At 42.5% G+C, this 17199-nt stretch overlaps 1 protein-coding gene across 4 annotated transcripts in view; it reads right to left on the bottom strand.

The window, feature by feature from the left end:
• LOC116150809 (uncharacterized) overlaps positions 1-17199 on the bottom strand; it is a 104920-nt gene that overhangs the window by 72543 nt on the left and 15178 nt on the right. For all 4 annotated transcript variants that reach the window (XR_010378142.1, XR_010378143.1, XM_064480211.1 and 1 more), the window contains exons 4-8: positions 16362-16448; positions 15662-15816; positions 12446-12506; positions 9377-9415; positions 3644-4065 (exon numbers count right to left, since the gene is read on the bottom strand). Coding sequence is in view for 2 of the 4 variants with exons in the window: in XM_064480211.1 (XP_064336281.1) it covers positions 3644-4065; positions 9377-9415; positions 12446-12506; positions 15662-15816; positions 16362-16448 (764 nt within the window). In the remaining 2 variants the exon portion in view is untranslated. The remainder of the gene's footprint in view (positions 1-3643; positions 4066-9376; positions 9416-12445; positions 12507-15661; positions 15817-16361; positions 16449-17199) is intronic.

Genomic DNA, 17199 nt, shown 5'->3' with positions numbered 1-17199 from the left:
AGCAGCAGGTCAACATGCAGGCTCTCCACGAAGGCTCCAGGACGGTGCCTAGGACCTGGGCCAGGTGAGTTAGAAACCAGCCCAGGCAGAATCGCCCGTGGTCAGGGCCCAGGGCGCGGGGTGGGGGGCAGGATCGAGAGCAGCGCTCGTCTCTCCCAGCCCAGGTGGAGCCAGAGATTTCTTCTGAGGGAGCGCCTGGGCCCACTATGGGCCACAGTCAGCACACACGGGGACTGTGCCCGGGTACCTGAGGTCCCAAGTGGGAAACTGTCACTTGGCCTGGGAAAGACTTGTACCACATCCAGCACCCTTCAGTGGACCTCCTCTCAGGTGGGGAATCTCCAAGTGCCCCCCACTCCTGGGGGACCCCCAGCACTGGACACAGGCCAAATGGACACCTCTTTGGTGTGGCCGGGCTGCAGTCCCAAAGAAACCCCATCCTCCAGAGCCTGACCGTGAGCTTCTGGGCTCCAAGGCCAGGCCAGGGCTGGCACACCAGGGGCCGACACAAAGGGCCACCCCTTTGTGATGGCTGACCAGTAGGACCACACCCTGCCTGGGGCTCCTTTCCCAGGGGATGATGGCCCAGGACCACAGGGCTCTCATGGCCTCAGCCAAGGGGCTGCTCAGGGCCCTGGTCTCCACGTGGACCTGGGAGTGTTCAATGCATTGCACCCCTTCCCTAAAGGAGACCCCATGCTAGTGCTAATTCCACAGGGCTCAGGCGGGTGGGGCATAATCTCACCAGGCCAAAGATCCCCCTCCCAGAAAGGTGACCAAGTCCAGGGTAGACACAGGGCCCGAGCCTCGCCCCTGGGACCCCTGCCCCTGGAGCTCCCTTCTTTCCTCCAGTGGGAAAGGGCCATCTCAGAACGGGGAGGGACTCAGAGACACAGTCAAACACCCCTTTGATGCTGAAGTGCATGTGAGCGCCCCCCTACCCTCTGTCCCCCAGTGGAATTCTGCTGGGCTTCCCCCAGAGGCTCCTCTGCAGGGCGTTTGGTCAGCCCCAACCATATGAAAACTTAAGAAGCTAAACAGGCCTGGGGTCAGACCTGGACCACCTAGTGGACCCCACCCCAGCACCTCAGGAAGGAAGCGCAGACACTTAGGATTTCAAGCCGGGTAGTTAAGCAGGCAAGTGTGTTCTCCTAGAGAGCCCCTGGTGTCCTCAGAGGGGTCCTTCATAAGAGGAAATGACACACACCAAAAAAAATTTTTCTAAGTCCATAACAATTGAGAAACCAGTTCAAGTATCAGCAGACGATGGGAACAGCATCCCCCACATCCCCCATGATCACTGCACCCACACCCCCGATCACGGCACCCGCACCCCCGATCCCTGCTCCCACACCTCCATGCTCACGGCACCCGCACCCCCGATCCCTGCTCCCACACCTCCATGCTCACGGCACCCGCACCCACGGTCACTGCTCTCATACTCCCTGTGGTCACTGCTCTCACCCCGTGTGCAGGGCGGGGCACACATGAGTGCGTGCACACACATGCAAACGCCCTGGACTCAGCTCGGGGGAGACCACGCTGTCCCCTCGACACTGCTCCCTCTCACTACTGCCTCTGCCTGCAAGGGTTTCCCTCCTTTCACTCGGCAGCCTCCTGACCCCTCTTCACAATGCCGAGGCACCCCAAGATCACCCCTTTTAGTATTTGAACCTCTTTGTTGAGCTTCTTCCATTTTCAACTTGTCGCCGCCCAGACTATCCCCAGCACAGGGCACAGAGCCTTTCCTGCAGAGGAGTGCAAGTGTGTACACACGAGGGTCCGGCTCCGAAGACATCCTTCTCACTGTCACAGAGGGCAGTGTGGCCACAAGACAAGAAAGCAACTGCCGCCAACCCGAAACTGTCCCGCACCTCACTGGGCACGTCCGTTTGGTCCATCACTGCACCCCCCACACCCCACCTTACAAAGTCTCTGTGCCTTTGGGCCATGGGCCAGGCCCTAAGACCCTCTGGGTCCCTCTCACCTCCTCCCCGCAGGTGCTCAGACTGGGACCCACGTGTTCCCGCCTCTGCGGGGTCACAGCAGGCTGGGTGGTGCTCCTGTCATTTTTTTAAAGCGGAGCTGGCTTTTCAACATCGCTCACAAGTGTGCTGTTAAATTAACATCATTGCTTGTTAGCTCTCTGCTTTCGAATTAATGAAAGTGTTTTAGGATCAGCATCTTTTGTAAAAAGAGCAGAATGCTGATAACTGTTGGAGCTGAGGGCTTGTACCCAAGAGCTGGTCCCTCTGCTCTTCTGTGTTTCAATTCTCCATAATAAAAATAAACTAAAAACAGGATATTTTTTAAAAAGATCCTGATGGGCTCTTTTGAGCTCCTGCCATTGCACTTCCAAGCCCTGAGGATGAGGACGGCCGGGCTGCGGTCGCCACACCTAGGTAAAGGGCAGATGCCCGGGCACGGTGCTGTGTAACCCTCAGCACCTTCATCAAGGGGACGTCCTGGTGTCGGGGCCGGGCTCACCCCACCCGCTGGGGCGCAGCACCCACTCCAAGCCAGCCAGCCGCAGAGCCACGTGCCCGGCATTTCCCACCCGCCCATCCACAGCACGTACAGTGTTTCCCCACCTCCGTTCACCTTTAGACACCTGGACGCCAACTCCAGCCACAAAGAGGCTCTCACCTCACTACCCATTCCTGACCCTTGAACAAACTGGACTTTACAAATGGGTCTCATTGCATAGGGTCCCTCAGGGACAAGGTGAGTGTCCAGGACAGAGGGTGACATCTGCAAGTAAAGATCTGCTTTAAAACAAAGCGCCAGAGATATTTCCAAATCCGTAGGCTAAACCAGTGACTGCCCAAATGTGCTCCCTGAGTTTCTCATCCCTGCAGCAGGGCACGTGGATTTGGGAAAGCAGCCACCTTGCAAAACAAGTTCAAAGGGCACAAAGGGTAAAGGAGGGGAAAGAAGTCAAATTAGGCCCAACTCCAAATGACTTCTTAAGAAATCAAGACAGCGATGCTGACTTACCCTTCCTGAAACGCCAACAGTACCATCCCCAAATCCATTTAAAAACTTCAAGATTGAAACATGCCACACCAACACCGGTGCCGCTTCACCCTGTTCAGAAAGCCTGCGCAGGAGAGCACCCCTGGCACCACGTAAGCTGCTGAGCCAAAGCCGGCCGCAGAAAACACAGGCGAAGTGGGCGAACAAGATGATGATTTCGGGGTTGGGAACACAGGGCGCTGCCAACCGCTTTCCAGACCACGGCCGCCGCCGCCAGCCTCTGAAGGACTCCGCGGCTTCCCCCACGGACGTCAAGGGAAGCCCGCGAGGCCAGCACCCGACGGTGGGAGCGGGGCCGTTCCCGTCCTAGGGGTCCCTGGGTTCCAGGGTCCCGGCCACCACCCCCTACACGGGCCCCTCCCCCATTCCCCCGCCCAGCGAGGGCCGGCCTGGGAAGCGCCGCGAGCAACGCCCCAGCCCGAGCGGGCCCCGTCCCGCCCAAGATCCCTGGCGCGCGGACGGCGGGGCAGCCCGGCCGGGGGCGTGCCCGGGCTCGGGGTCGGGGTCGGGGTCGGGGTCGCGGGGCCGGGGCCGCAGCTGAGTCCGCCGAGGCCGGGCGGGGGCCGCGCGGAAGGGCGCGGCCGGCACTCGGGGCGCGGACACTCACCACACGACGCCGTGGGAGCCCTCGCCGAGGTCGCAGGTTGCTGCAGCGCGGCCCCTCGTCGAGCACCTGCCCGCGGACCACCTCGGGGCGCGCGCCCGCCGCCCCCGCGCTGGACACGAAGTTCCGCGGCCGCCGCTCGGCCAGCGCCGCGCCTCCCAGAGGGACCGCGCCGCCGCCGCTGCAGCCGCCGCCGCTGTCGGAGGGAGGAGGACCGGCATCGCTAGGGAGGCCCGACGACCCGCCGTCAGCTCGACCAACTGCTGCCTGCCCGCCTGACGAACTGACCTGACCGTTGGGCGGGCGGAGGGAGGGGCGCCGCTGAGGAGGGCGCCCGGGCGGGGCCGGGCAGCGCACGCACGCGGATTGGCTCCCGTGGCCCCGGGGGCGGGTCTCGTGGCCACACAGACTTGTAGTCTTGTTGCCTATTAGGAATGATTCGGCTATGAACGTTTGTACACAAGCTGGTTTTTTTTAACCACATTGTTCATTGTAATTTTACTCGAACTTCATAGATTAAAAAACTAAAACAAAAATAGAGGGATTAACCGCATTTCAAATAAATGTATCTTTGTCTTTGGAAACATTATTTCATAAAAGATCTCTATAATGTACAAAAAGAGCTAATGATAAATAATAAATAAATAAATAAAAATTATGAAATGCATTAATCTATTGATTCTGTTTTGAAAGATTAACAGATTCCCTTCTGAATTTCGAATATTTATATATAACTATTATATATATTATATATTATGTAAGTTATAAATTAAGACACTTAGGAATAAATCTGGCCCAGGAAGTGAAAGAGTTCTGTGTGAAGACCTACAAAACCCTGATGAAGGAAATTAAAGAGGACTTAAAGACATGGAAAGACATCCCGTGTTCTTGCATTGCAAGAATTAATAATGTCAAAATGGCCACGCTGCCCAGAGCGATCTACAGATTTAATGCGGTCCCTATCACATTACCCAGGACATTTTTTTCACAGAACTACAACAAACCATCCTAAAATTTATATGCAATCACAGAAGACCCGGAATTACCAAAGCATTACTGAAGAAAAAGAACGAAGCTGGAGGAATAACCCTCTCAGGCTTCAGACAATACTACAGAGCTACAGTGAAAACAGCACGGTGTTGGAACAAAAACAGACATACAGGATCAATGGAACGGGATAGAAAGTCCAGAGATAAACCCACGCACGTATAGTCAATTAACCCATGACGAAGGAGGCAAAAATACACGGTGGAGGAAAGACAGTCTCTTCAGTAAGTGGTGCTGGGAAAACTGGGAAACAACCTGTAAAGGACTGAAATTAGAACATTCTCCAACACCATGTACAAAAATGAACCCAAAATGGATTAATAAACCTCAGTGGAAGAACAGATACTGAAAAACTCCTAGGGGAAAGCATAGGCACAACACTCGCGGACATACATTAACGCAATGTATTTTTCAACCAGCTCCTGGACTTTTGCGAATGAAAGCAAAAGTAAACAAGTGGGATCTAAGTAAACTCAAAGGATTTTGTACAACTGAGGATACCATCCACAAAACAAGACAACCTACAGAATGGGAGAAAACCTTTGCAAATGATGTGACTGACCGGAGACACATTTCCAAAACACACAAACAGCTCATACACCCTAGTATCAAAGAAACAAGCAACCCAATCCAAAAACGGGCAGAACACCTAGGCAAACAATTCTCCACACCAGACATTCAAATGGCCAATAGTGCCCATGAGAAAAATGCTCAGCACCGCTCATTGTCGGAGAAATGCAGATCAAAACTACAAGGCGATATCACCTTACACCAGCCAGGATGGCAATCACTGAGAAGTTTACAAGTGACAGATGCTGAAGGGGGTGTGGAGAAAAGGGAACCCTCCAGCAGTGTGGGTGGGAGGGTAGATGGGTGCAGCCACGATGGAGGTTCCTCAAAAACATGAACATAAACCTACCACGTGATCCAGCAATCCCACTCCCGGGAACATATCCGGAGAAATAGAAAATTCAAAAAGACACATACACCCCAGTGTTCACAGCAGCACTATTTACCACAGCCAAGACATGGAAACAACCCAACCGTCCATCAACAGATGCCGAGATAAAGAAGATGTGGTACACATATACAGTGGAACAGCACTCAGCCATAAAACAAGAATAAAATAGTGTCACTTGCAGCAATAGGGATGGACCTGAAGATTATCATTCTAAGTGAAGTGGGCCAGAAAGGGAAAGAAACATGCCATATGACATCATTTATACGACGAATCAAAACAATAATAACAATAATAATAAGGCCACAAATGGACTTTCCTCCTAACCCTAAACTCCTGTGCCTTTCTCTCAAACCCTGCAGCTTAGAACTGTGAGGAACTTACGGAATGTGCAAGAATTATCTAACATAGCACTTTAGTAATTACAATCTTGTTCTGCCATGCCATTATGATTTCTACTTAATTTTTTAAACCTCATTTCCATCATGACATTCTAAGCACATTTTAAGGAAATTAAAAGAAATCCCTGCATTAAATTTGCAAAAGTGTCAATAAAAAAAAATCAGGAAATAAAACAGCATGATAAACGTTAAACAGTAGTTCAGAAAATTGCATTTCTACTTTGGCTAATTTGGCTTAACATTTTTTTACATAACATTTACATTTTCATTAGTTTCAATTTAGAAAGTCTGAGTTGACGTGTTTGAAGCTATACTACTTTGAATTAACTGAAGTGCTAAATGTGATTTTTTGTAACAGCTTTATTGAGATAAAATTTACATACCATAAAATTCACCCTTTTAAAGTGTATACACCAATGGTTTTTATTTAGTATATTCACAGAATTGTGTAACCTATCACCACTATCTAACTTTAGAACATTTTCATCACACCAAAAAGAAATCTGCTCCCATTGGCAATCCCTCCTTATCCTCCCTTCTCCCATTCCCTGGCAACCACTAATCTAGCTTCTGTCTTTGTGGATATGCCCATTTTAGCCATTTTATATAAATGGAATCATATAATATGTGTTCTTTTTTCCTACTGGCTTTGTTCACTAAGCACGTTTTTAAGGCTCATCTATAACACAGCATGTATCAGTATTTAATTCCTTTTTATGGCTGAATAAGTTTCCATTTTATGGATATACAACATTTGCTTATCCTTTCATCAATTTATGAACTTTAGACTGTTTCCACTTTTCACTATTATGAGTAATGCTGCTATGAACATTTGAGTACAAGTCTTTGCGTAGACATATGCTTTCAGTTATCCTGGGGATATACCTAGGAATGGAATTGCTGGGTCATACGGTAATTATGGTAACTCCATGTTTAATTTTTTGAGGAAGTGCCAAACTTTTTCCACCTTGGCTGCATCGTTATATATTCTCACCAGCAATGTATGAGAGTTCCAATTGCTCTACACTTTTGTCAACACGTGTGACTTTAGTCTGTCTTTTTGATTACAGCCATCTCAGTAGGTGTGACGTAGTATTCCATTTGGTTTAGACTTGTATTTCTCTAATGACCAATGATGTTGAGCATCTTTTTATGTGTTTATTACCCATTTGCATATCTTCTTTGGAAAAATGTCTATCAAACTCTTTTGCCCTTTTTAATTGGGCCATTTGTCATTTTATTGTTGCACTGTAAAATTTATTTATACATTCCAGATCCTTATCAGATATGTGACTTGTAAATATTTTCTTCCATTCTGAGTTATCTTTTCACCCTCTTGATGGTGTTTTAAATTTTAATGAAGTACAATATATCTATATTTTTCTTTCGTTGCTTGTGCTTTTTTGGTGTTATATCGAAGAAACCACTGCCTACTCCAAGGTCATGAAGGTTTACTCCTACGGTTTTTCCTAAGAGTTTTACAATTTTAACTCACCCATTCTGAGTTACTTTTTGTATATGAGAGGAGGTAGAGGTCCAACTTCATTCTTTTGAACGTAGGTAGTCAGTTGTGCCAGTACCATTTATTAAAAGACTAGTCTTTCTCCACTCAAATGTCTTGGCACCATTGTCAAAAAATCCATTAATCATAAATCTTAGGGTTTATTTCTGGACCCTCGATTCTATTTCATTGATTTATACATCTATTTTTATGTCCACACCATGCTGTCTTATTTACTATAGCTTTATAGTGAGTTTTAAAATCAAGAAGTGTGAATCCTTCGATTTCACTGTTCTTATTCAAGATCATTTTTACTACTCTGGGTCTCTTGCACTTCCATATGAATTTAAGGACAAGCTTGTCAATTTCTGTTAAAAAAAAAATAAGGCAGTTGGAATTTTGACAAGGGCTGCATTGAATCTACGGATGAATTCATGAAGCATTGTCATCTTAACAACATTAGGTCTTCTAATCCATGGACAAGAGATCTATTTACCTAGGTCCTGAATTTCCTTCAGTGGTATTTGTAGTGAAAAGTGTATGAATCTTGAACTCCCTTTATTAACTTTATTTCCAAGTATTTTGTTCTTTATGATGCTATTATAAATAGAGCTGTTTTTGCTAGCATATAGAAATACAATTGGTTTTGTGAATTGACTTTGTATCTTGCCACCTTGCTGAACTTGTTTATTAGTTCTAATAGGCTTTTGTGTATGTAGATGGGTATTCCTTAAAATTTTAAATAGAGAAGACTGTCACCTGCAAATATTGATAGCATGACTTCTTCTTTTTCAATCTGGATGCCTTTTATTTCTTTTTCTTGCCTAAGTGGCCTGGCAATATAAGCATTAAGAGCCGACAACCATATCTTGCTCGTGATCTTAGAGGCAGTCATTCTTTCATTGCTAAGTATGAACGGGTTTTCAAAGATGCTGGTTTTACACAGATGACCTTTATTGGGCTGAGGGAATTTTCATCTGCGAAGAATTCACTTTACCAAAGAAAGGTCTGGCCTTTGCCCTCAGGTTCCAGAGGTAATCTTCATGCCTGTTGGAGTGTCTTAGTTTGCCTATGGGCCTTGAGTCACACTGGAACAATATGATCAGGGTGGAGGCTTTGGGCCACACAGTATCTTTAGACCTCTGGAGAGACTACAGACTGAGATCAACCATATGATCAGCCACTCAGGCCTATGCAATGAAGCCCCAAGGAAAAGTCTGAACACTGAGGTTTGGGTGAGGTTCCCCTGCTGGCAGTACTCCATGCGTACTGTCACATATTCATGGCAGGACAGTTAGCACATTCCACATTTGGTACTTCCCTGGATTCTGCCACATGTTTTTCTTCCCTTGGCTGATTTTAATCTGAATCCTTTCCCTGTAATAACCCGTAACTGTGAGTATAACAGCTTCCAGTGAGTTCTGTTGAGTGATTCTAGTAAACCTAAGGATGGTTTTGGAAACCCCTTGAACTTACAGTTGGTGTCAGAAGTGAGGGTAGTCTTGTGCGAACTACTGTTGTTCCCCTAACATTGCTGTTGTTTCAACTCTCTGCACCTTCTCTTCCTAGTTTCTTGGGTCCTTTTATTATGAGAGTGTAGTGGATTTTGTCAAAAGCTTTTAGTGCCTAATAAGATGTCATTTTTTTCCTTTAGTCTATTAATATGTTGGATAACTGGTTGATTTTCATGTTGAACCACTTTGTGTTCTTGATATAAATCCAGTACAATACAAACATTTTTTAAAACAACCATAGCAATATGGCTAAATTGGCAAAGAAAAACAGGAATCAGATGTTTTGTGTTAGGAAAGTATAAGTAATGTACTCACCATTCATTATCCAAGGCATATCAAAGATCACCATTTTTGCTGAAAGATAAAAAACAATTCGTTGACTGTGACTTAGTACCATGATAGTAGTATCACTTACACCTGGCCTAGAAAAAACTGGTGATCTAAATTTAACTAAAAACTCAGCTGGAGGACTCAGTTTTAATTCCATGAAGTATAAGTGGTGCTAGAACTAACTTCTCACAATGGTGAGGGGCCTACCTAGGGGGACAGCTTGTGTGAGATGAATAATGTACTATTACTGCCTGCTGGCAAATGGCCTGTTCTTTTATTCATTTATTGCTCTTGTTGTTTGCAGAAAGGTACAAGAGAAAATAGTTACGTGGGTAAATGGAAACGTTGGATGTTGCATGTTGTAATAGTGCTAAAGTCCACTGCGTTTTAAAATTATTTCAATGTCTAATTTATGCTTTCAGTTATAATTTCCTAGAGATTATATTGTTAAGCCCGCTCTGGCAGTTGTCCCCCCATTTTAAATAAATCATTATGTTTTAAGAAACAAAAATTATTTCAGCTTTTCTTAATATTATGAGCCCCAGAAAGCCAATAATTTCAAAATATACAGAAGTATCATTTTCATGCTTAGATGAAGATATTAAGCAGCCATATTAACAACTGTGATAAAAAATCAGAAACCACAAAGGGGATTTGTATATCAAATTCGAATCCAGAGAGTTCCAGTGAAGATGGTGGAGTGGTAGGACCACGAGCTCGCCTCTCCTTGTGACTACAACGAAACCACAACTGAATGCTAAACAACCATCAAAAAAAGACTGGAACCTAGCAAAAAAGATCTTCTGCAACTGGAAACATAAAGAGGGAACCACAGCAGGATGGTAGGAGGGGTGTGCTCAAGATGTAATTGGGCCCCATGCCCCCCTGGTGGGTGACTCACAAGCTGAAGATTTGTTAAGTCGCAGAGGCCCTCCCACAGGAGTGAGAGCGCTAAGCCCCACATCAGGCTCCCCAGCTCGGGTCCCGGCATTGGGAAGAGGAGGAGACCCCAGGGTATCTGGTTTTGAAGGCCAGAGGGGCTTGGCTCTGGGAACCTCAGGGGACTGGGGGAAACGGAGTCTCCATTCGCTTGAGAAGCATACACCGAAACTCATATGCACCAGGTCCAAGGGCAGAGGCAGTGATTTCATAGGAACCTGGGCCAGACCTGCCTGCTGGATTTGGAGGGTCTCCTGGGAACGTGGGGGACGGCTGGAGCTCACTCAGGGGACATAAAAGCTGGTAGCGGACATTCCAGGAGTGTTCATCTACATGAACTTTCCTGGAGGCTGATTATCTTAATTGGATCATTAGCACCAAGACCCAGCCCCACCCAACAGCCTGTAGGGAAGCCTCAGACCAAACAACATGCAGGGTGGGAACACAGCCACACCCATCATCAGACTTCCTGAGCCACAAAGGCCTCTAGACACAGCCCTACCCACCAGAGGTCCAGGACCAAGCTTCACCCAGATGAATCCAAACATAGTATTATTCTACTCCGAACAGAGAACCTCCTAGAGTGATTATATTACTGTAGGACAAGTAAAGTACATATAAAGAACAAGGTGTCTGCAAAGAAGTACCCTGGTGATTAATACCTCAGTCTTCATCTGAGATATGCCTAAAAAGATCTGGACTCAAGATTTTAAGAAGTAATAGTTATATTTCATGACAAATTTTGAAGCATAATCAATTTAGGATTCTACAAAATTCAACATCTGCAAAACATTATGTAGGTAAGTATATATACATTATCTCTAGTTAATCGGAATGATGGTGTTCATCTTCATATAGATTCATGAATTTATGAATAATTTTCTCAAAAGAATTTGAGATGTGTTTTATAAGGTAATAATAATAATTATGCTATTATAAATGGCTCTTCATAAACCCCTTTAGATGTTTCAATAAATAAGTGAGTATTTTATTTTCATTTCGTACATACGAGAAATGAGCTAATAATACGGGGTAATGATTCTCTATGGACCAATGACTGGCACTGCTCAACGAGGCTTAATGAATCAGGGTAAATGCCAGATCCAGGAAGAATCTAGAAGGAACAGGTTCCCCAAACCAGACACTCTCTACCCAAAAACATTTATGAATACTCTCTTTCTGAAGACATGAGAGCACAGGGCTAGGAGTGGCACTGGTCCTTGATACTCATTATGCTTTTTGTCTGTTCCTCACTTCATATTAACACTAACGTGAAAGCATGTGAAAGTAAAGTGATCTAGGGATTTCATGCTTTAGTGTGACCTGAATCATAAGTCCTAAAAGACCCTAATTGTGGTATCTGCCAGGGGTGTGCCCGGGCCGACCTCTGAGTTTCCATATGTTGATAACCCTGTTGCCTCTCTTCTTTTTACTTTCAGCCCCCTGGGTTTAAAACTATGACTGTTTATGTGGGATGGCATCTTGATTTCCTTGGAGGGAAACCATCATATAAGTCCAATACATCAAAAATGAATACATAAAACTTAGGAGTTCTTCATTTAGGTAATTAATAGAAGAGTCATAATTAAAAACAAACTCCAAATGTCACACTCAAATACAGCACACTACTCAAGTGTTTTCTTAGTGACAATTTGCAAACAGCAATTAGAAACACAGTATACTTTATGGAATGAGTATTGCTTATCACACAGTATACTTGCCAATATTTCTCATCTGTTTCTGGCATGTAAGAAGTTCCATATAATAAATGTTAAAAAATAGTAAATTTAATCTGTCAATTGAAAAATTAGTAAAAAGCAAGATAATCTTGGAAAAATGTATGTTTTTATGTCTCTACGTGTGTGTTTTATAGGATGCCATATATACAGATTATAACTTAAGGTTTTAAAACTAACTGTAAAGGACCATGATTATTTATGAAAAATTTCCCCTGTACCTACTAGGATATATACTTAAACTTCTATGAACACATTTAAGTTCTTCACCAGAAAACAAGGTCTCAGGTATTAAAATCCATAATAATGTAACGCTCCACAATTCTCATTGTCTATGGTTTCAATATATTACATTTTTATAAAGGAGTAAGTTACTTACAGAGGTATTTAGGGTAATAAACCTTAAAGCAGTTGATGATAAAGCGTACAAAGTCCATGTCCTAAAATAAAGATTATACATTTAAATCTTTCAGACTGTCCACATTAGAGAATTTTAAATTGCATATTTCTTAAGGTGATAAATTATTAAATACCAATGAGACAATTATCAAATTCTTAAAAAAAAATAAGCTCATAAAATATCGATATCCCCAGGGATTAGGTTTTAAATCATTAAGCTACTTATAATATTCAGTCCTAAAACTGAGTTAAAGAAATTAGATTCTTAAACATCATTCATGTTATCTCAAACTAGTTAGATACTTCAGGCTGCTAAGGTAATGTGGCATTACAACATGGATCTGAAAAGCAAATCCCAAAGAGAAATTCTAAAAATCTGTTGAGCAATTAAAGAATTAGTATAACAAGTATACAGTTTATTACCTGACTACTTGCAATTATAAAACATACGTATATAAATTCTGTTATGTCTGTTTTTTAAACCTAATTGCTACACCTCATAATAGCTTCAATAAAATATACTTTATTAATCTGATTATATTAATCTGCTGTATCTACTTCACTTCTGGCTTCCTTCCTCCTTATGTAGGAAGGTCTCAGGTATTAAATTTTGAATTTTTTAGTTTCTATTCAAATGTTGTTCACTGACTCCAATTTCTGGGAGACTTTCTAGCTATCTGTTGGTTCTACTGCATTGAAGACAGCAACAGGAAATTAGATTATTAGAGTTACTATTCACTGGATCATTTCATTCTGTTTCCATTGGCTGCAGGTTGACTTACTAATCCTGATCAGCCATGTTATAAGGCCTGCAGGATGAAGATACAACCAGGAAAACTTAAATCCATCAATTACTAAAAGGTGAGTTGTCCGAGAGATGAGAGTCTATAAAGTTATACCTAGCATGTGAGTTGTAGCATCTTTAACTCCAGTAAACTGAAAGTAAGCATCCTTAATGATCTAAGGTATTTATTATGGGATAAATCCTAGTATATAATAATACCTTTATAACTAATCACTGTGCACAGAGTTTAATAATTTGTAGTTAAGTTAGAATCAAACAAAATATCTCCAAATAACTAGTTATATGAAGATTTGGTTACCTGGTATATGATCTGTGGCCCCCAGACTTTCCCTAAAAAGTCTTCATCCAATATTCTTGTTTTCATCTTTAACTGAATAACTTGGTTTATAAAATCCCAAGTTACTGCTCATTCAAGTCGATATGACAGGATGCCACTGGTGTACATATATTAGTGGGTACTATGTAAAACAGTTTCAAGAAACCCACTGCTCTGCATTCTGTGAGGATGTTTTCAAGGATGCTATTCATTATCTTATAAAATGTCTTCCTTTTGAAGACTCATGAAAGATTTTTCTTCTAGTTCAAGTATCAGGAATGGATATACTTTTCTTAAGACAATGGCTTTGAGCAATTTTATATGATTCCATTCCCTTCAGGCAAGCTTACAGCCAAATTAGTGGCCCAACTCTAACAAATAATTAAAAAAAATTTTGCCACGCAATTCTGTATACAGCTTTAAAGGCCAACTTAAATCTTTTGTGAATTATGAGGGCCATATATAAAAATAATTCAGTAAAATTCTAGGTATTTGAAAACATTAATGATTTAAACTCAATAATGAAAATAAACCTTATTTATAAATTAAAGACAATGAAACAGTATATAAGTAGGTTGAAAAATAATCAGACAGCTCAAGTAAATTCTTTGGCCCTATATTTGTCAATAAAAAACACTTTTTATGATTCTGGATTAATAATCAGAAAACTATCATACACAAAGGATAACAGAATCATGATTTACTTTCATGGAATATTTATTTCTCTAGGCATTTTGATGTAGATTTTGGATATAAAACGATTACTATGTAATCTAGAACTCAGTGACATGGAAACCAGATTGAAAAAATAATCTAGGGCAAATGACTCTGATATATAGAAAGATGAAAAAAAAATTTGTGGTCCCACTGCCTAAAAAATCTTGTTCTCTCAAGCCTATTTTTTGTTTGTTTTTTTAATGTCTAAGGTTTCCCTTTTTGGGGCCTAGGTATTTCTATGACATAATCCTGTCGCCTTTTCATTTTAAGAAAGGTATTTTCCAGTGCTACTACAAATTCTTTATAAACATCATTCTACACAGGTACACATACTGCGTTAATGAGATACACCATAATTCACCACTTCACCATGTTGACATTTACATTTTTTCTAAGTTTTCACCATTTTAAATGACACTCTGAAAAAAACATTTTGATGTACAATGCTTTTTGTGTACTCAAGTTTCCTTCTTTAGAATAGATTTCCAGAAGTTAGTTACCAAGCAAAGAATATAAATATGAACACTTCAAGGTTATTAACATACTTTGCCAAGTGGATTTTCAAAAAGATTTCAACAGTGCCCCAGGGAGGTCCCTGAAGGGCAGCTGACTGCTACCAGAATTAGCCACGGTCTGAATGTCAGAGACAGTAGCTCTAACAAATGCACCAACAAATCCCCATCGCTGCTGAAAGCTTTGTAGTTACCACGAAGGTCACAAGGGCCCGAATTAAAGACTGGTAGGTTTTATTTATTTTTTAAGCTTGGCAAAATCTCCTGAAGAAAACTGGTTTCCAACGCTAACCAAATCAGACAGACAGAAAACAAATCCAAAAGAGCAAGTGAAAAACCCCAACAAAATCACCAAGCACTGTATATGCAAAAAAATCAAATGAACTACTCACCACGGCAAACGTGGCCTGCAAGCAGTGGTCCGCTGGAGAACATACGTTACTTTACTCCACATTTACTGAGTGCGTTACTCTCTGCCAGGCCCGGGGAGGGTGCTCTATAGGATATGAGCTTTGATACAAGAGTTCACTGTTACCACATCTACTCATTACTCTGCCAGCCTCGACATCTTCCTTCCATATCTTGCCTATCAGACAAAGAACGTTTCTAGGAAATCTACAGTTTCAGTGCCAAATACTGAAGCACATTTAATTCTTTGCAAATCCTATTCCATGTCTGACTTCACTCACAGTGCAGCAGAAAAAAAATAAATCCCAAACATGACTTGGCTAGCTTGGTTTTATAGCAATATTTGGTTGGGGAGGTGGGGTGGGGGTGGCAGGGAGGACGGGAGAGAGGGAGGACGCCGCGATAAACGATGATTTAGAATTAATGAAAAATGCTTACTATGCTATTTATTCCAGTCTCTGATAGGTCAAACATCACTGTTACAGGTTTCCCATTTTCTCTCTTAGCATAACGTCCCAACCAGAATGCAATAAGCTGCTTTTTGTCCAGTATGGTCTTACGGTCTTTTATATGATACTTCACCCTGATCCAGACTTTAAGCGGAACATAAGATAAAAATAAGAAAAATATTTATGGCACTATAATACCATTTTACACACGTATTATATTATTCCTTTTCCTTGACATTTTTCTTTATTTACAATTAATTTTGTTTCTCAGATTAAAAACATCCCCCTTCTTTTAAATGAGAAAGAGTGTAGAGGAGCAGAAAGGTCAACTATTTTCCTTCACTTAGAAAATAAGCTTTCCTCTTTAGTAAGTAAGGGGGAAAAGAAAATACAGATGAACAAACAGTATTTGGCAATAATCTAAAAGTACTCTACACAGTGCTTAACAAAAAAGAAAACACTAGAAAAATGTTCCTTCCAGAGGGAAAGCCCCGACAGAAGCGCGCAGTGGCAGGAGCGGCTGCGGCGCCTGTGGGCGGACCACGGCGGCCGAGGCAGAACGGGGCGCGTGGAGAGGGACAGCTGAACAGAGGGACACCGCTGGGCCTGAAGGACTCTGAATCAAAGGCTAAGGTGTTCTGATGACTACACCTCACTCTTGAAAAGCCAGTACAATTAAATATACTTACACAACTTGTTCCCTTCTTTGTCATAACCGTGGAGATAAATGCCACCAATTTCCAATAACCACCTGGGAATGGAGGCTTCCGTCAGGTCTAAAAAGCGGTAAGATTAATGAGTAATTATAACTTAGAGGCCTTTTAAAAAGAAAACTTAAAATGTAACGATTACTGTTACATAGTAGCTCTGATATTAAAAAGAAAAAAAAAGATGACGCTTATTCAAATATCTGGAAAAAATCCTCTGGCAATAAAACATGGTGCTTCTTACTAAGTAGAAAAAAAAAAAACTACATGAAGACATAGATGAAAGAAATGGAAAAAATCCATTTGCCTTTAAGTGCCTGCCATTATTATGTGGAAGCATTTTCACGTTCTGGTTGTATTTCACATAATCACTTGCAATTAATAAATATCACTACTGGACAGTTTCAAAAGAACATGGCAGTATAATATCCACATTATAGCCTCAGAACTGATAGCTTCTCTAGTAAAATATTTTTCGACAAGGTTTGATAACCAGTAGAGTTTAATGTATTTTATAATCTTGGGGCAAGTGGAAAATACTTCAAGAAAAACGTTAGATCCTTTAGCAGGAGGTCCACTCACTAATGCGGCCAAGAACCAACACAAGGCAGCACTTCCCCAAGGACTCGCAAAGATTTATCTTTCCCCACCCCTCTTTGTCATATCGCTGCTGTTTGCCACTAGAAACTAGCAAGTCTATGTAAGAAAAACTATTACTGAGTTTAAAGCTTTATTCTGTACTTAAATGACTGAGAAATATCAGGTTTACATTTCTTTGTTTGATTAATAAATGCTTCACTGTTGAAATTACCAACAGTTT

Source organism: Camelus dromedarius, chromosome 27, assembly GCF_036321535.1.
Source record: "Camelus dromedarius isolate mCamDro1 chromosome 27, mCamDro1.pat, whole genome shotgun sequence".
NCBI classification, from domain to species: Eukaryota; Metazoa; Chordata; class Mammalia; order Artiodactyla; family Camelidae; genus Camelus; species Camelus dromedarius.
Note: the sequence above shows the minus strand (reverse complement) of the source record. Positions and strands in the feature narration are given on the sequence as shown.